General features: G+C 40.3%; 1 protein-coding gene across 10 annotated transcripts in view; it reads right to left on the bottom strand.

Moving 5' to 3' along the window:
* NRCAM (neuronal cell adhesion molecule) overlaps window positions 1-19,189 on the bottom strand; it is a 280,283-nt gene that overhangs the window by 4,840 nt on the left and 256,254 nt on the right. For 9 of the 10 annotated variants that reach the window (XM_035020339.1, XM_035020341.1, XM_035020340.1 and 6 more), the window contains 2 exons: window positions 6,517-6,648; window positions 5,617-5,695 (listed from right to left, as the gene is read on the bottom strand). In XM_035020339.1, coding sequence (XP_034876230.1) covers window positions 5,617-5,695; window positions 6,517-6,648 — 211 coding nt within the window. Of the gene's footprint in view, window positions 1-5,616; window positions 5,696-6,516; window positions 6,649-18,775; window positions 18,812-19,189 lie in introns of all 10 variants that reach the window. The other variant, XM_035020338.1, reaches the window with a different exon arrangement.

Genomic DNA, 19,189 nt, shown 5'->3' with positions numbered 1-19,189 from the left:
TAACTGGAAAGTGAAATAAAAAATGATTCCAGTTATATCATACAAATATGAAGTATATAAGAACAAAACCAATAAAAATGTTTGAAGTTCTCTATGAAGAAAATGAAAGTTTTATTCAGTTATTAAAGAAGAGCTAAATAAATAGAGGAACATACCATAAGTGTGGACGGGCAGACTCAAATATCATAAGCATGTTAACCTTCTTCATATTGGTCTTAAAAAAATTCATTTCTAATAAAAACCCAGCAGGTTTTTATGTGGATCTTGGCAAGCTGATTCTCAGCCGCATATGTAAAGGAAAGGGCCAGGAATATCTAAAAAATTCTTGAGGAAGAATAACAAAGTTGGGGGTTTTGACTTATCAGATATCAAGACTTATTAAAAGCTACAGGATTAAGATAGTGTAGTTTTGGTGCAAAGATAGACAAATCAAACAAAGGGCCCTGAGATATTTGGGAGATCTTTCTGTTGGCTTTATTCCTACATCATATTTCTATCCTATCATCGCTGAGATTATTTTTAAAATCCTATTTTCTAACTCTTTGCTGGTACACAGAAATATAATTGACTTCATGTTAATTTTGTGTCAAGTAACATCACTAAGTTCTTTTATGAATTCTAATATTTTCCTGATTCATTTGGATTTTTACACACACAGATAATCCTATCTGTTATGAATAATGACCAGCCAAGAAGGGGCTCCCCAGAAGCATCCATTCCAGCTTTTTTTTTTTTTTAAGTAGGCTCTTCATGCCTAGTGTGGAGCCCAATGGGGGCCTTGAACACTCTGAGATCACAACCTGAGCTGAGATCAAGAGTCGGATGCTTAACCAACTGAGCCACCTCGGCGCCCCACATCCATTCCAGTTTAATGGTCATAGTGGATGAGAGAGAATCTACAGCAACGTAGGCTGTGCTTGAAAGAAGAGAAGGAAGGAAGAGGGGTGTTCTAGCCATACACAGAGTCTTTCCAGGAAAAGCTTTTCCAAGGCAGCTCAAGATCTTTCTAAGACTGGGTTTTAAAAAGTGGTACAACAACGTAATGTCATACTTCAGTTAGAATCAGGTTAAATGGGAAAAAAATCATATGAGGCAACAGCCCATTACCCGGCATGTGATTTGTGCCCAACAAATATTAGTACCCATCTATCTACCACCACACCTCCTCGATCCACTCCAGGCCCCCACCCCAGAGAGATTCTTTTCTCACAAATACCCTGTGTAACACACACTCTTAGAAGTTTCCAGAGCTATGCCTGGTTACAAAGCCCTGTTGAAGTACTGTATTAATGCTTGCCTTTTTTCAACTCAAAGATGAATTCTATAATGAAATAGTAAACAAACTTGCTTTTGACATCGTGTCAAGGGAAGTCGCTCTGTCAAGTTTCAGTGTGAAAGCGCAGCCTCCCACATGAGAGGAATTTAGAAGTTATGGAGGATGACTTAAAAGTCATACACTTATTTAGCTACACAGTATTAAAAGCTTAAAAATATTCAGCCATGTTTTACGAGAACTGTTAAGGACAAAGATTCAACACATTTCAAACTAAGTCATAAAATAGTACACGTGGCTCCGAAATATATTTTTGATCCTCACAGCCATGCATGAAGATGGTTTTGCAGTGTAAAGGAATGCTCCCATCATGGTACCAGAACTCAGCTCCTGTGCCGCGTCCTCTGGGAAGGGTTCCCACCTCACCTTCCTTCCATCCCCCCAGTTAGCTTTGGCTTCCAGCCTGAGCTGTATCTCTTTCACAGCACTTTTCACATGATGCTGACTCTTCTTTCATTCCCTGGATCCCTCACTAGACTATAAACGAGTGAGATAACATTCTATCATTTTTAATATCCCCACAGCCTGGCATACAGTAGGCACTCAATAAATATGGGTTGAATGAATGAATTCATTGTAAAATCACAATAGAAGAGATGGTGGGCATTTTTAGAAATTTTTCAGAATTCTAACATCAGAAAACTTTCATTCCTTGTGAATTTCACGATGTCCGACAAAGCATTGGAGTATATATATATTTTTTCCTTTCTCTTACCCTCAGGATGAATTTTAAGGAGTTCACCTTTTTTGCAGTAGCACTTCATTCAGGGTTACGCACACAGGAGGTACCCATTGAATGTCTACTGACCAAAATCCAGCAGCGACAGACAAATCTGTGATCTTTTGGTCTGACTCTCCTGTGGTCACCATCCCACCACTGCCAAATCTTGCCGCAATTCGATTGACCTTCATGACCCAAGGCCTCCCTCTAAACGTCCATCATTATTTATACTGTTCACACACCACTTTATGTTTGTGTGCAGAATAAATCTAAAGTAGGTAGCTCATGTGACCCATCTTCACATCATTCAAGCCCAATGAGCATGGGTTGGCATGCTTGGAACAGAATCATGTTCACTTAAATGACAAGATTCCCATGCCCAGAGCCTCCATGCTCTGGGTTCAAGTACCAGGGTCAGAGTCTTTATGACCTAGGTTCATCCTGGTTTTTAAAGGAATGGATCTAAAGAATAAAAAAAATACTTACACGGTTGGTTGCATTGTTTCTCTGATTTTTCTATATGCTAGTAAGGATGCAGATCCTACTGTCTGCATAATTAAAGAAATAAACAAAGAAAGCTGCAGGCTTCCACCAGAGGGTCACTGCTTGGGGGTGGGCGTTGGAGGGAGGCACAAGGTTACAGCTTACGGAAAAAAAAAAAATCAAATTTGGCCATTGAAGTTCCATCCCTCTTTGCACTATGAAATATCCCCTGGCTCAGAGCCAACCATGTAGAAACTGTTTCATCCTCAAGCTGGAGAATGAGCAAATCATAAACAGAATTAATTTACATTTAGTGATAGCCCTACTTTTGTCTGTGTTGGCGTGTGATCCGCATATTGATTTATTTTCAGAATGAAAAAGAATAAGCATCAATAAATAATACAGAGCTCAGAACTTCCAGAAGGTGCAAAGCAGAGAAGGGACCCTGGTGATTTAGGAAGGAGAATGACACTTCAATGTATTATTAAAAAAACAAAAATCTGTCGTAATAAACAGTTGGAACCGTTTTCATTCATCGTAACATCTAAGAAACTAAAAGTCTTTTGTTTTTTCTCTTTAGGTAGAAAAGAATCCACAGGGAAAAAGTTCTGAGTAGTGTCAAGACGTCACAGGACGAAGCCACAGCTGAAGGTGGCTGGGTGCTGGGGAAAGTGACCTCGCTTGTGGGACTGACTGTCCTTACGGACTTGGCAGTTCAAGTGAAAAAAAAAAAAAAAATTCCTGGGTTGTGTATTAAGTTTTAGACACCCATCAGAACCTTCCCTTGGTACCTCCCACATCAGTGTAATTCTATGTGTGGCAAACGGTTTTGTCTTCACACATGAACCAACGGGTCTGTACTTGATAGGCCCAAAGAAAAGTCTTTCTCTTCTGAGGAGCTCAAGGCATGAGTTAAAGACAGCCACGTGAAAACGCCTCACAAACATGTCACATATGTATGAACACCAAGACAGAGGAATATGGCCAAAGAAATGTAAACACAGTGATAATGAGGCCAGTCACCAAATACTTGCCGTGGACTGCTCTGGAAGCCCAAATCATATTAAAGGTTGTTAGCAGACATCTCGTGGAGGAGGTTAGAAATCGCAGAAACTAGAAGCCTTCAGGGATCATCTAATAGTTGAACTGTATCATTTTACAGATGAAAGAAATGGAGACCCAGACACATCAAGTGCCATATCTAAAGGAATCAAGGGTAGGGCTGGGTTGACCGTAAAACTAACAGTTTCTGGATTCCGGGCTGGTTCCTATTCAACCTCGATTTCAATCCCATTTCTACGGAGTAGGCAGCATGGTCACCCTGAGAACGTCACATTACATCAGACCCTGGTTTCACACCACTGTAAAAGCAAGCTGACATCAGGGAGCCACGAGGCGAGCAGTACATCACTAGATCAATTTAAGCACGATGACGGACAACGGGAACGCAGGAGGTGCCATGCTTTCTTTCCGATTAATGCCAATACTGAGGTGTTTCAGGCTACATGGAAGATGTAGCTTCATTGTAATAAAGAAGGGAGTGGTGTGCCTATCTTGTGTACCATTCTAGCCACAAAAACGCTAAGAAGTTACTTAGTTATTATGGCCTCACCTGCTTTATGGGAAAAACATGTACAAGAGTGAATTATATCAGCGAAGACTACAACTCACCCAGTGTCACACATGGCTTCCCTAGGCTACAGCCATCTGCACGCTGCCCTACCATGTCCTGTGGAGAGTTGGGGGGAGGGGGTGGCCCAGGAAGCTTCCACAAACTTTGAGTCCCAGAGTCAACATGTGATATCCAGACAACCCTCACTAGACATCTTTCTGTATCATGAGGTACAGAAATTCTGAGAAGTTTTACGAATCATAATCATCTCTGTGGAAGAGAAGATCAGAATATCTGAAGGTGTAGGTGCTGAGGCACAAAGTCCAAACACTTGTATCTGCATGGAAACTGATATGAAACCAAATGTATCCAAAATATGTTTTTTTCAATCAGTTATCATATTTCTTATCCTTAGCATTACTTAGCCCCTCATGATATTGACATGGAAATACCAAAAATGAGCTCCAGAGATGAGTAAAAATTAGCACAAATATCTATAAATGTCATCTGGCAATCACAACAGGGAAATATTTTATTTCACCTAAAAGCCTTTTCATCTGCCAAAAAAGGCTCAATCTGGGCTCAGTGCATATTTAAAAGACTATATTTCTATAATTAAGAGGCTGATAGAAAAAACAAGGTATAAAGGCATTTTATAAATAGAAGTATTCCTTTGGAACACCCAAATCCCAACTTTTTAAAGGAACAAATGTAGAGCTTGTTTCTGATTTTAAAAATGTCTAAAATAATCAACTGTTTCTTTTTAAAAAGACATACAAATCCTAGGTAAGAATATCTTTATTTAAAGAGTCTCTCTCCCTCTCTCCCCCTGCCCCTTTTCATTATTTAGCACATAGGTTAAAATTTATCCCTAATGATGGAGCCAAGCCAAGAATGTATTATCAAAGTCCTGTGAATTAACACACTGCCTAGAGGTCTATGATATTCTTAATAATTTACAGCTTCTAAAAGAACCTTGCCATCCTTTCATGATTAATGGACAGGATATGGGTATTTCTTTTGGAAAAAGAAGCATCAAATCCAGGATTAAAAAAAAGTAACACCAATTTTATAAACTCACTAGTTAGAAAATGACAGGTGTAGTTTCCTTTATAATGCAGGTTTTGTAGGGTCTTTACTATTGCTTTAACTCTTACTATAACACACCAGCTTTTCCTAGGTTGAGCAATACAGCGATGCCTCTGGAAAAATACGGCGGGGTGGAAGGTACTCTGTCTCCAAACCCATGACTAAAATGGAAATTTATTTTTTAATGAAAAGTGAGAATATTTTCATTGGGGATGTGTAGCCATGTAGACATGGAAGTGTTTCTAAACTAATATTTGAGGAAAATAGGCAATGCCACAGAGCCTGTCCCTGGCCTCATCCTATTGGCGGGAGTCTGTATGAGCACAGTGTGTGTGCAGGGCGGGAAGGGTGAAGGGAGGCTGAGAAGCAGTGGCTCACCTGTATTCTCCAAAAGTGCCATCGTCTTCCTTCATAGGCTGGATTTCAGGATCAGCATGAGCATCTTCCTTCTCTTTGACTAAAAAATTTCAAAGTGATAACATTACCTATTGATTCCATGTTTCCTTATTCAAAGTTTTAAAGACTGAACTCCCTGAGATGTATAGCAGTAGAAAATAATTCTATACACAGCAGATGTCATACCACAACAGATGCATTATGTGGCCATGCATATACTTTGCTGTTTTAGTCTCTCTGAGACAACCTAAGAGAATGAACATTTGTTAACATATAAAGTTGACTTCCTGTGAGCATCCTACTGAAGAAGGAATAAGTCTGAAGTCTCTAAGATCTCTCCCCTACTTGGCCCATCTATTCATTAACTATATTCAAGGTTACAAATTGTTTCAGCACATCTCTTCTTTTGCAGATTTTTTTTTTCTTGTCACTGAAAGGGAAATGGCCAAGTAAAGAAAATATAAATTCATTGGATCCACTGAGTTGAGGAAAACATTAGCCATAGAGGAAAGGCAATGTTACACATCATGATATCAAGACTCAGTTCGTGCAGTATTTCCTCCAGAAGATTCCATGTACCTTCCCCCTCTGCCTGTTGGTTTTAGGTGTAGCAGCTGTGACTTAGGTGGAACCTAAGGAAGCAGAGTCACTAATATCTTCAGAGAACAGATGAATTTCCTCCCCCAAATATCTTCTGATCCTTGACAATGTTTAGGCTCCCATTATAAAAAAAAGGGATCAAAAATTGTTTGGACAGAAAGTCCAAATTTATGGCTCTGGGAAAATATGCTTATTGCAATCTACATGATCACTCTCATTATTTCTTTATAGTTTTGAATAATTGTGCAGCGTTCTGAGGCGACTTTAATCTTTCTTTCTTACCTGGATATTTACCGCCCTTGTTTCTTCGGATGAAGCAAACAATCAGCAAAATTAAGATAAGGAGAGCGACAGCACACATTAGACCAATGAACCAGCCCTGAGTCGCAATATCCACCTGCCGGCTCGCCATTGCTGGAAAACAGATCAGTGGCATCAGGGGATGAGGACTGTTGTAGCCTCTTGCAGTAAAAAACTAGCAGAGTAAATGGGCTTTTATACATTTTACACGTGCCCCAAATTGAAATCTGTCAGTTATCAATCAGGAGTTATATACAAACTTTGAAAAATCTTCATTAATTAAAAAATTCAGATAGTGAAATCTGAATGCTAATACCATCAAATGCTAACAAATCTGGCTAAACACTGTGTTCACAGTTATTTTAACTGTATATTCTCAATAGAAACATAGTCCCAAGTCAGTTTTAAAAGTACTGTCTACAGATAAACTGTACATTAAGTACAACGGTAAGAATGTAAGACTGAATTTTAAACAGAACAGAATGTATACATCTAATGGAGTATTTTTCCTTCAAAGGAACTGCTTTTGGAGGCTAACATATCATTGCAATGATGTTGCCATTTTTCAAAATGTTTTGGAAATCTTCTATTAAAAAAGAAAACTGTCCACACAAGAAACCTATCCACATAAGACAGCCAGCCTTATTATTTTATATAGCAGCTCAATTTGCACCTAAAACGTTACTTAGATTTGGTATTCATCTCATTTACAAGATTTGGTTCTAAAAGATTTTTGGAAATTTCTGAAAAATCCAATTTACCCTCAAAGGATCAATATTCGATATTCAATATTGCTTTGGATCCATTTAAAAGACTTTGAAAGGTAGCTTGATCAGCAGAATCATTATTGGAATAAATGACCAGTTTAAAGAGAAAATACTCATTCACATATATACATAGTCTTTGTCTTCATCTATTCTGTTTGAGTCAATAAACGTGAAGCCCCGTATTCAACTAGTCCCAGTATGCAAATCTCCTAAGAAAAACACAGAATAATTAGCATTGCTGGTATTATTCAAAAGTGTCAATCAAATGGGACAAAGTGCAGCATCAATGGCCATTCAGACATGCCCAAGAGGATTTGTTTAAATAAATTCGTATGAAAGTTTTTTTTTACAAAGGTTTTTATTTTTTTCTTTTGACCATAATCAAAGTAAAAGGTTTTCTTCTTTTGATTCACAAGCATGCCTATATCATGCTTTTAATTTGATTGAGTTTCTTCTGAGTGCATTTAACATGGTTGGGTGGGTATATGTGATCTCTGGATGCAGAAACAAACATGGCTACATAGATCCCAGGTTCCATCCTCCATGGCCAAAATAGAACCTTGTTGCCTTATTTTTCTCCACACAAAGCAGAAGGCGAAAAATGAAATGCTTAAAATCAAGCATGAAGAAGGATGTGAAGAACGTGTGCGTATGTGGTTAAGAAATAACATGAGAAGTGGAAATACACCATCTGGATTATAAATCAAACGCCTCACTGGCCGAGGGGTTTTGAGTTGTATCATGACTAGATCCAACCGAGGCAGGAGTGCGGGCTGTGCTCTCCTGCATACACACGCCGTGACCATGACAATGATGATGGAGAAGAAGACAGGGATAATGAGAGCTAACATCCTGAAACTCCCACTATGTGCCGGGCACTATGCTAAGGGCAACATCTGATTTAATTTTCACAGCAGTGCTTTGAGGTGGGTGGGAGGAGTACACCCGTGCCCCGGGAACAGAAAGGACTTGCCCGACGGCTGGAGTTGGACTGAGTCTGTCCGACTCCTGAGATACTAGCTGAACGCTCTACTGCTCTCATGCCTTCTGGAAAACAAGCCCAGACATCAGATCTGCAGAAGTCTTCGTGAAAAACACAAGGCTACGGGGACTTTCCATTCTGAGACAGGCAAAAGGATTTTAAAGGTCCATCACTACATGCTCCTTGGCAATGAGTTTTTTTCAAATTTGCACATGGTCTTTGATTGTGTGCTTTTTCACCAAAACTGAGCATCTGATCGAAGTTGAAGAGTTAATCATTTATAGCCTTGTTGTAGAAGTAGCTGCATCTACATTTTCCATCCAACTAAATGCAACCAATAAGGGCAAAATGCAGTAAGATACCCAAACGCCAGCACAGACATTGACTCATAAAGATGGCGGTGGCCACAACTGAGCTGCCTACAGGCAGCTTGCTACGTGCAACTATGCAAACAGCGGCAATGTTTCTTTGACAGTTGATAAAGGAAAATCCAAATGGATTTTGAATTTCTACCTCTACGTCTAAAGAAAAAAAGCATCAAATATGATCCGCCCAGACTATGTAAGGCTAGGCAGACAGCGCGCGTTAATAGGTGTGTGGTGCACACTCGCAGAAGCACACCCAAGTGCACCAGAAGTTGGTATAAAACAAAGATTAGGTAAGTGAAAGATAACTTCTCTTGACTTCTCACCCATAGAAGAAGGGACCTAAAGCCTGGAATGACTATGAGAGGCTTCGATTCTTCCCAGCACATTCTAAAATCATCTTAACTGCAGACGCACATACAAACCCAAGTCCTGGCCACCACTGTGCATCACACACACACACACACACACACACACAAGCCTGTGGGCTTTTTCTTCCTGCATCTGGGTTCCAATGGGCAGGTACTTGTAGGATTGAGTATTGAGTAGGAGAATTAAAGAGGATTTTCAGTTTACTTACATCTTTACAATAAAATTATGTTCATGTATTTCTTGAGTAATCCATAAAGCGATAAGTTAAACGAGTAGATAAAGAATATGAAAAAAGAAAATAAGCCAGAGGAATAAAATTTGTTTTGTTTCCTAGAAGTCCGTTTTAACAAGGGTTCTGCTGGCACATTGTCGCTGTCCTCTGGCTATAACCTGTGCTCTGCGGTAGTAGGCCTCTGAGGAAATGCTTAGAATAACAGAGTAATGTGGAAGGGACAGAGTGAATAAATGGCTATTTATGAAGAATCCATTAAGCCTAAAAATGTCCTGTTGAATTAAAATAGTTAGAAATGTACAGAAAGAGCAGGACATTTCCTTGGCCAAAGTTTGGAGACAGTACTGAGTTAACACTATTTGCTCCTGGAACTAAGGCTTTAATCAAGACTTACTCTTTTTCATAGTTACTTCTATATGCCAAAGGTGACAATAACTGGTTGTGGCCTTGTCCCACCTGTCCACCGCGGGCACGTAGAAATGGCGCACCCGCCACGATGGCTCACCTTGAACGAGCTGTCAGCTACAGCTGGCCCTGTAGGTACGGCAACACTGGAGGAAAAAACTTTTCTAAAGGGTTTGCCTTCTGTCCCATAAAAGGACAAAAAACCACCACATTTGATGTCATAGACGGGATCTGATTCGCCAGGTGTACACTGGAGCCTTTGGGGGACCAGAATACGCGCCGAGTGCCAAACGAAGCGGTCACTCCAGCCTGTTTCCCTCGGGACGTGGGCTCTGTGACCCCGGCGGGGGGCGGGGGGGTGTCGTGAGAGTGTCCCCTCCAGCGTTGGAAGGCTCCCTCACATTCCAGCCCGGTGACATGCTACTAACCTGACGCCTAAGCGGGAAGGAGCACTGCCCACTTCATAGGATTTCTGGACAGACTGAACAAGAGAAGCCGCTGGAAACCAGTCGCCCGGTAGAAATTTGAGCTGATGAAATGCTAGCACTGTGACTATCGTTAGCCTTCCAGCTATCAGTGGACAACATGTCTCCCTGAGCTTTTCGTATTTTGAAATTAAAAGCCATCACTAACAAAAAACACCCTGTAATCCTGTTAGTTGATATTCCTCTTCGCAGTCTAATGCAGTGCTTTCCTAGAGCTCTGTCCACATGCAGTTGTGAAAACACAAGGAACAAAATTACAGAAAAGTGGTTTTCTCTTTACACATTATGATTTTTGCTCACGAATAGCTTAAAATGTAGTTTCATAAGTTACCAAATATTACCTTTGATTTCTTGTTTTAAAACCGCTCGTGATTGTAGATCTTATACATGATGCATGACTTTACATGACTTTGAAAATCATAATGCTTGTGTAATGAAAGACACACACAAAATGCGTTTTGCCTACGGGTTCTATGGCAAATGCAGTATCTCCTCAAGAACGCACGAGGCGATGGAACAGAAGTAACACGGACGGATGAATCACAAAGCAAGTCTGTGCCACACAGCCCTTCTCTAATTTAGGTCAGCAAGGATTATTCTCCATCTTATGAGCTGGTATGAATATTCTTGCATCTTACATGAACATTATTTTAGAAACTTGAATCACTTGTCGCATATTATGATACCATTCAAAGAACGAAAATTATGCAGGCAGTCAAATTTGGTGTGGTCAGAAGAGATACATGATATGAACGATGTCTCATTCTATTCAAGTATAATAATCTTTACCTCAGTTGTCTAACCAGACTGCAGGTTTGTGCTGATTATAGTCCCTTGTGACATAAAAAAATCGTGACTCTATCAAGGAATCATTTTAGCTTCAAAAGCATTTTGAAAATTCCATCCTAACTCCAAGGGAAGGTTTACACATGTAAAGGATGTGAAAAATTGAATTACCTACATAATGTAAGTTAAGAATCATTTTTATCTCTGTTTTTGTAATGGTTTTTGTCTATGCCATGATTAGAAGGTGATCTGCCCAATTCTGTAATTCATTTGATATAAAGAGCCAAAGACAATTAAAAACCCCAAGTCCCAACCCAACTGAGCCCCACAGAAAGACATTCATGGCCCTACCCATAACCCAACTCCACTAGGCCCCTGCCTCCAACTGGGCCTATCTCAAACACATCCTCTGAACTCACAAAACCAGAGTCCCCCTCAGCACCAACTCAAACTTGCTACGTTCCTGGCATTAGGCACCTTCACTCAAAGAAGCTCCGAGAACCATTTACAATTTCTTGCCTCCATTCTTCTTTGTCTGTGGGAGTTTTGCAAAAACAACAAATTTGAGTATTTTGAGGAACTGGAAGTTACTTAACACTCCAAGAAAGGAAAATTCTTTATACGCTAAAGACAAAATCTAGACTGCTTAGGTTTATCGTTTTAGATGATTATAAATCTAGTCATGCCAAATAAATCAACTGAAATGAAAAACTATATGAAAATGTCCTCAAATAAAAATTGACTGGATATAGAGATTGCATATTCATTGTAGACATTCCCAGTGTATTAAATCTTCTTTTTAATGCAAAGGAAACTTCTTCACCTGCACTTTGCCTTATGAAATTATTGCTTCTCTAATGATGTTTATAAAAAGAATTGTTACACATTAAATAGTTCAAGTGAACTATGGAAAAATTGTTTTTTGAGGTTCACAAGATGAATCTTTTGGTAAACATAAATGCTTTCATTTTTTTTAAAAGATTTTATTTATTTATTTGACAGAGAGAGAGCACACAAGCAGGGAGAGTGGGAGAGGGCTCGATCCCAGGACCCTGGGATCATGACCTGAGCCAAAGGCACCCGCTTAACCGAATGAGCCACCTGGGTGCCCCACTTAAATGCTTTCAAATTTGTCTAAGTTATAGATTCAACCTTTCCTGAGTATTCATTTTCCTAAAGGAATAATTACTTCTAAAAGTATTTATTTGTGTGATAAAGGCCTGAGCAGAAAGCTGGACAATGTTCAACCTGTTGTCAGAAATATTCACTGGCCACCCAGTTTATCACATGTAGAGCAGGCTGCACTGGGGAGGGGCCATGGGTTTTCATCAATCGTTGAAAATTAAAGCTGCCCCGCCTCCTGCTGGACATGGCCGGGGTATACATTGTTGCCTGACGGGAATACATTAAACATAGAAACATAATGGATGTTCCCTCCAAGTGTTAATGTTCGGCAATTTCTGATAAAATTCTGGTGGGCAGTAGGGGCAAGATGACTAGTCAGTTTGATTTTTGCTCCTTCAAAGTCCAATTTGAACAGAGTTTTCTTCTTTCCTACTTGTCCTTACAAATATAATTTTTGCTACCTTACTCTTGTTTACATGTTGTGGGTATAGAACAGTTTTAAGTACCACAGTATGAAAATAACATATGCAATGGGACATATTATGCCCCTTGTTTTTAATAACAGGAACAAAAGAGACTCCTAGCAATGTATAAAACATACAGTTTGATGGTTCAGTTCACTAGAATTTTTTTAGATAAACAGGATTCATTTAATTGGATCGAGTTATTTTTCAGAATGATCCACAGTAAATCCTTAAAAATGTTCTTACTCTCTTAAAATGCATCCCCCAAATTAACAAGCAGACAATGAAATTGCTTCTTAGTGCCAGCTACATCGTATTCAAAGTAAAGTTCACGTGCTCTGGCCCCTCCGACTCCCCACTGATAAATGGCACTGATCTCTGCAGCTGTGGCAGTAAGCTTCCTGATCCAGGGATTTATGGCTTAAGATAAATATACAACAGAAGAATAAAACAAACAAGCAATCGATCTGCAGCGTCCAACACACAAATATAAACTAAGATGAAGTCCTCTGAGATTGTGCACATAAAATTTAAGATTTATTGCTGAAATTTAGGGTTCACTTGTTTTTCACTTCCATGACAGAAAGGGTTAGGACATAAATGAATAATCAGGAATAACGATGTACAATATTCAGATTGATGAGTTCTGTTATACGGGTCCTGAATGATGTAAACTGTTGTCCATTAGATAGAGTCCCAGGAAACATCAGCCTTCATTTATGGATGTGGGGTGGGGAGGGGGTTGCTGAGCAATGCTGGGGGCGGAGGTAACAGAATCTTACTGCAAGGTAAACCCCAATACTAGGCGGCTGCTTTTCAGTTCTACTTATTAGCTCAGTGTGGGTCTTTAAAGACTCTGAGGAAAGGTTTACATCTACAGCCTTTAAAAGACATTATTTGGCTATCTGAGACTGACCGTTCTCTCAGCCTTCTCACAACAACCTAAACTAAAAATGACCTACTTACAGATATATTAACTCGGGTAGCCACAAAAATTAGATCAATGTATAATCCCAGAAAAATGTCCTAGGATAGTAAATCAGAAAGTGTCCAAGGGCTGACTTGAGCTCTAAAATTAAATTCCCAATTATTTTATAGAATTTGGAAGCTAAAGGCCTCTCCTGAAATTAACTTCATGAAATAGCATTTCTTAGGATCAGAAAGAAAGATACAGACGGTCCCCGACTTAATGATGGTTCAACTTCGGATTTTTTTACTTTACAATGGTGTGAAAGCTGTAAGCGTTCAGTAGAAATCATATTTTGAATTTGATCTTTTCTGGGGCTAGTGGTTTGTGGTATGACACTCTCATGAGGCCGGGCAGGGGTGCCTGCTGCAGCTCCCCTCAGCCACGCGATCACGAGAGTGAACAACCTCCTGTACCCATGGGACCATTCTGTTTGCACTTTCAGTACAGTATTCAGTAAATTACATGAGATAATTAACATTTTATTATCAAATAGGCTTTGTGTTAGACGATTTTGCCCAGCTGTAGACTAATGTAAGTGTTCTGAGCCCATGTCAGGTAGGCTAGGCTAAGCCAGTTTTGGTAAGTTATGTGCATTGAATGCATTTATGACTTAACAATATTTCTGACTTATGATGGGTTTATGGGGATGTAACCCCATCATAGCTTGAGTAAGTTCTGGGTGCCTGGGTGGCTCAGTTGGTTAAGCGTCTGCCTTGGGCTCGGGTCATGATCCCAGGGTCCTGGGATCGAGTCCCGCATTGGGCTCCCTGCTCAGCAGGGAGTCTGCTTTTCCCCTCTCCCTTCGCCCCTCAGCCCCTGCTTGTGCTCTCTCTCGCAAATAAATAAAATCTTAAAAAAAAAATAAGTTACTCAAGTTCTGTATATTGAAGAAATGAAATAATGCACTTGACCTCTGAGATAACTCACCATCCTATGTGTACAGTGTACCTTTCTGTGCTAAGGGAAACAGCAGAGAGCAAAACTGATTACAGAATTATATTAGGGTCCTTCTGTGGAGCTATTTGATTTTATCTTCTGAGATTTTCCTCTTAAAGGAGGAGATAATGATAGGAATATGATCAATCAACAGAGACAATAAATACAAAGCAAAATATTAATTTTCTTTAAGAAATTTTGGAATCATAGAACTGAGGAATTTAATCTTGGTGTATTGATGGGAGAGGTCAAGGCAGAAGCACAGTGGAATACGTCCAACAGAAAAGCATTTAGCTTATTCTTAAAGACAGTCAGAGAAGATATCATACTTTTACCACAGAGAATCCCAAGGTTCCTCGCTTTTACCCTCCACTCACCCACTTTCTGGACTGCCAGCCAAGGGACTGCGAGTGTCATTTCTATTTGGAGCTTTCTGCAAAGCCTGTCTCTTGTCTCTCTCCGTACCCTAAGTCTTTCTTTGTAGATCCCACCAGTGTAGCTCCCTAGATTTTAGCTTCCTGAACTATGTGTGTGATCCTGTCACTCCCTGTTTGAAAGGTGGATGGCTCGCCTCTGCCCACAGGTGAACACTCTTTCCTTAGCAAGACATTCGTGGTCCTGAAGGATCATTCACATCTGGCCTCATCTACCTCTTCAGTCACGGCTCTGGGCACAACTGAAACATCCTGTGGATTTTCAAAGCCCATGCCTTTGCTTATGCCTCTTACCAAGAATTTATGCACCCCAATCCCCCGACTCATCTGTCCAAATTCTATTTGTCTTTCCAGGCCCAGTTCAATATTACTATTTTCGTGAAATTTTTCCTGATCCTTTTGAGCAAAATAAATGGTTCCCTCCTCTATGCTTAGATAAAAATTGTTCAAATTACTAGTTTAGCATCTATTTTTACTCTTCTTTAAAAAAAAGATTTATTTATATATTTGAGAGAGAGAGAGAGCATGAATGGGGGGAGGGGCAGATTGAGAGAATCTTCAAGCAGACCCCCCGCTGCGTGCAAAGCCTGACATGGGGCTCGATCTCACAACCCATGAGATCACGACTTGAGCAGAAACCAAGACTCCGTCACTCAACCAACTGAGCCACCCAGGCGCCCCTGTTTTTACTCTTTTTTTAATGTGTTGGTGTCAGCTGCCACATTTTTAGCATATCAAAGGCAAGGTCTGTCTTACCATCCTGGTACACAGTGCCTTAAAAAAGGCTGGTGCACTTTATGCAGCAGATAGACTTTAGCTGTTGAACTGATTGAACTTTTTATATAGTCATTTTGTTGTTGTTCTTTGGGCCAAACCTTAAACTTGATTTTTGTTTACATATTCTTTAGCTTTTCCTTGTTTCTTGACCTCATTGGTAGTGGTGGGACCAACTCTGGTGTAATTATACAGTGACCACAGTCTGACCACAGAGAGGATTTGTCACCAGCTCCTTGGTGCCCAGCTCTGCTCCGTCCTGACTGGCTGACCACAGTCTGCTGCTAATTATGCCAAGAATCACGTTCAGTTTCTGACCTATCAGTCTCTCCCTATTTCTGTACCCCAACTGGTCACCTGACAAGAGTGTTCTGATGAATGGTCCCAAGGATGAGAAAGTAAAGGCTATGGGTAAAGCCATGTCCATCCAACAGCAACACTGGCCCAGAAGGCAAATCCGTTAGCTGTGATTTTTCAGATCACTTCTACAGATGCCTTCACAGGTTTATTTTCTAGAATCCCAGGCCCTGAAACTATTTAAAAGGACACAGAAATTAAACAGATGCAGCTAAACAACCACTGCTCTTACACAGACATTGAAGGCTTTATCCAAACAAGGACACGGATCCAAATAAGTGACTCCTAAAGATCTCAGGAGTGTGTCCATGCCCAACTAAGGCATGGGAAGGGAAGGGGTGGGTATGGTGCAGTACAGCCAAATGGATTGTCCTGGATTCTACTTTGTGATTTAAATGCTCCTTTTTGCAATTACATATTTGTAAGTTTGGGTTTCATTAACATCTCTTAAAATCTGTAAGAAAATTTAAAAAAATGTAAACTCGGATGCATCTCTTTTCCCCTTCGATAAGAGGTGGACTGAAGCCACCAGAGGCCGATGCATCCAGAGCTGAGGATATCACACCTGTTTTCTCTCAGCGAGCCATCTCTGATTCTTTCATCCTCTTCTTTTTAAAAAATATTTTATTTATGTATTTGACAGAGAGAGACACAGCGAGAGAGGGAACACAAGCAGGGGGATTGGGAAAGAGAGAAGCAGGCTTCCCGCAGAGCAGGGAGCCCAATGTGGGGCTCGATCCCAGGATCCTGGGATCATGACCTGAGCTGAAGGCAGACGCTTAACCGACTGAGCCACCCAGGAGCCCCTCTTTCAAAGAAAAAGCAAAAAACCATAAAAATATGAAAATTTAGCAGGATCATAGAGAACTTTCCTTTTTCTCCTCTCTGAGAGAGTAAATTGTATGGAGAAGAAAAAGAGAATAGAATTCATTCTGAGATCAAAAAAAGAGATATTTTTAAGGAAAGAAAACCCAGGATAACAAATTATTTCTTGAGCTGTTAAAGTCTTAAGGCATTTGCCTTCATTTTATGCAAGCAATGTTCAATGGCTAGTGCACTATTAAAAGAAGCAATGTAGAAAAAAAATAAGGTTAGGTTTAGGTTTTTAAAACACATTTAAACCCTATTTCTCTTCTTATCTGAGATCCACCCGATTTCAACATCAGGGGTTTTGTGAACCTTCCGACAGTCCATTTTTGCTTGTCTCCATCATCGTAAGCAACTCACAATTCAATTTAGTAACATTAAATGGTAGAACCTAAACTATTTTAACAAGGATTTCTCTTAATTGGTTTTAATTCATTAACATCAGTGGATAATTCTTTTTTCCAGTGAATGCATGCTGTCTTCTACCATGGCAAGTCAGTGGGAAACTCAGGCTCACTCACAGACAGCCCTCTTACAGCGCAATTAACGCAGCTACTGACTCCAGGCAGAGCCCTGGGGACGCGTCCACCTGCATCGGGAAGGAGGCCAGGCTTTCTCTGGAATGCTTCAGTGAAAGGTTACCAGGGGAACATAGCAGGGAATTATTGTAACACAACCAAGGACCTTAATGGATATCTAATTAAGCCTGGCAAGGCGCATACACGTAAGGGGGAGGCTTCTATCTTTCTACCATACTGTGGAAATTTTGAATTTTCACAGCCTCGTTCTTTCAAGACTCAAAGCACACAGATAACATTATTAAGATTACTGAACGTGGCTATTGTATTCAGTCACTTCAAAATCTATTTGATATACAGTTTATTGTTTACCAAGGCTATGAATGTAAGTGGATTTCTTAAAAAAAAAAAAAAAAAAGAATAAAAGATCTGAATCAGGCTTACTCACACAAGATCTGAGTAATTTCTGGCAAGGCACTTCTTTCTCTTGGTCTTCTTCTTCATTCCTGTTTGTACTCAAGTCTGTCAAAGTTTAAGACCACCCCTGGCCAGGGGGACTCCACAGGAAAACAGTGCCCTGTGGCTGGGACTCCCAGCTCTTGAAAAAGCTAACAGATCAACAATGGCCAAGGGCCAAAGATGGAGGAGGATCTTCAGGACTGCCTCAGGGGGGAAGGCCTATCCCAGTGGATTTAAGCACTGCTCTCCCAACACACCTTCCTCACGCAGAGAGCTGGGAGAGACAAAGGAGAACAAAAGTACTCCACTATGCCCCAGGGGGAAGAGATGTGTGCGGTGTGGTGAAGACAGGATGGATTCACACAACTGGGTAGAGCATGTAGGCTGACAGGAAGACTTGCTCAGAGGGATCCTGGGGGGAGACTGTGGGTTCAGGGCCAGTTAGAGGGCATCACTAAGCCGGAACTCTGAATGGACGGTGTGGTGTCATGTCAGCAAAGAGGATACTGTGTCTACGAGGAGTAGGGCTAAATCAGATGAGAACGGAGAGCTCGGCTGATCCGAGTTCTTACAGGCTGTCTGCAGAACAGGAGGAATATTTCTGAACCCTGAGCATGTGGTGTGGCCACAGAGAGGATCTGTGACAATCCACAGTTTGGGTCCTGTCTGATCCAGCCCCAATCCCATCATTAAAAGCGAAGATGAGGGTTTGTACCAGGGATGGGTCTTGTGAAGAAGGGTTAGTAGAATTCAGTGTGTGGCTTTCTACTTGTGGAAAAGACTAGACATGAATTTTCAAGCCAAGATCTTCTGAGATCTTCTTTTCTGTTTGGTGTTTCAAAGCTCATTTTATATCTTTTTTTTTTAACCCATGCTGCACTTCGCCATGTTTAACATTGCAAATTTCACACATGTATAAAGTCATGCAGATGAATGATTTTACCTTTGCCTGCACCTACATCAGGTGGAGGAATACCAGCTTTAATGAAGGGAAACAGAAATAGGACACTATATAGTTAGATGTAACACACCCATGAGCATGTAAAGCGATATAAAAACACTTATTAATAATGCCAAAGCATGCAAGAAGAATGAAGTGTCCCACCTCAGGTACAGGGGACAGAGATATGTTGGTGTCCCCAAGCTTACCCAGCAATCAAATACACACTTTCCTTAAGGTGCATTATCATATTTCCCTCTTATGGAACAAGCCTTAGAGTATTTCAAACCAATTTTTGGGTAGAAATGTCAATTCCTCATGCTAGGGAAGATAATCAAATAAATAACCCTCAAGAAATTCTATGATTTAGTGACATGCAAAATCAGAAAATCTTTTATAAAATTTTTGGACATTTTC

This window comes from Mirounga leonina, unplaced genomic scaffold (genome assembly GCF_011800145.1).
Source record: "Mirounga leonina isolate KUSES-001 unplaced genomic scaffold, KU_Mleo_1.0 Mir_174, whole genome shotgun sequence".
NCBI classification, from domain to species: domain Eukaryota; kingdom Metazoa; phylum Chordata; class Mammalia; order Carnivora; family Phocidae; genus Mirounga; species Mirounga leonina.
Note: the sequence above shows the minus strand (reverse complement) of the source record. Positions and strands in the feature narration are given on the sequence as shown.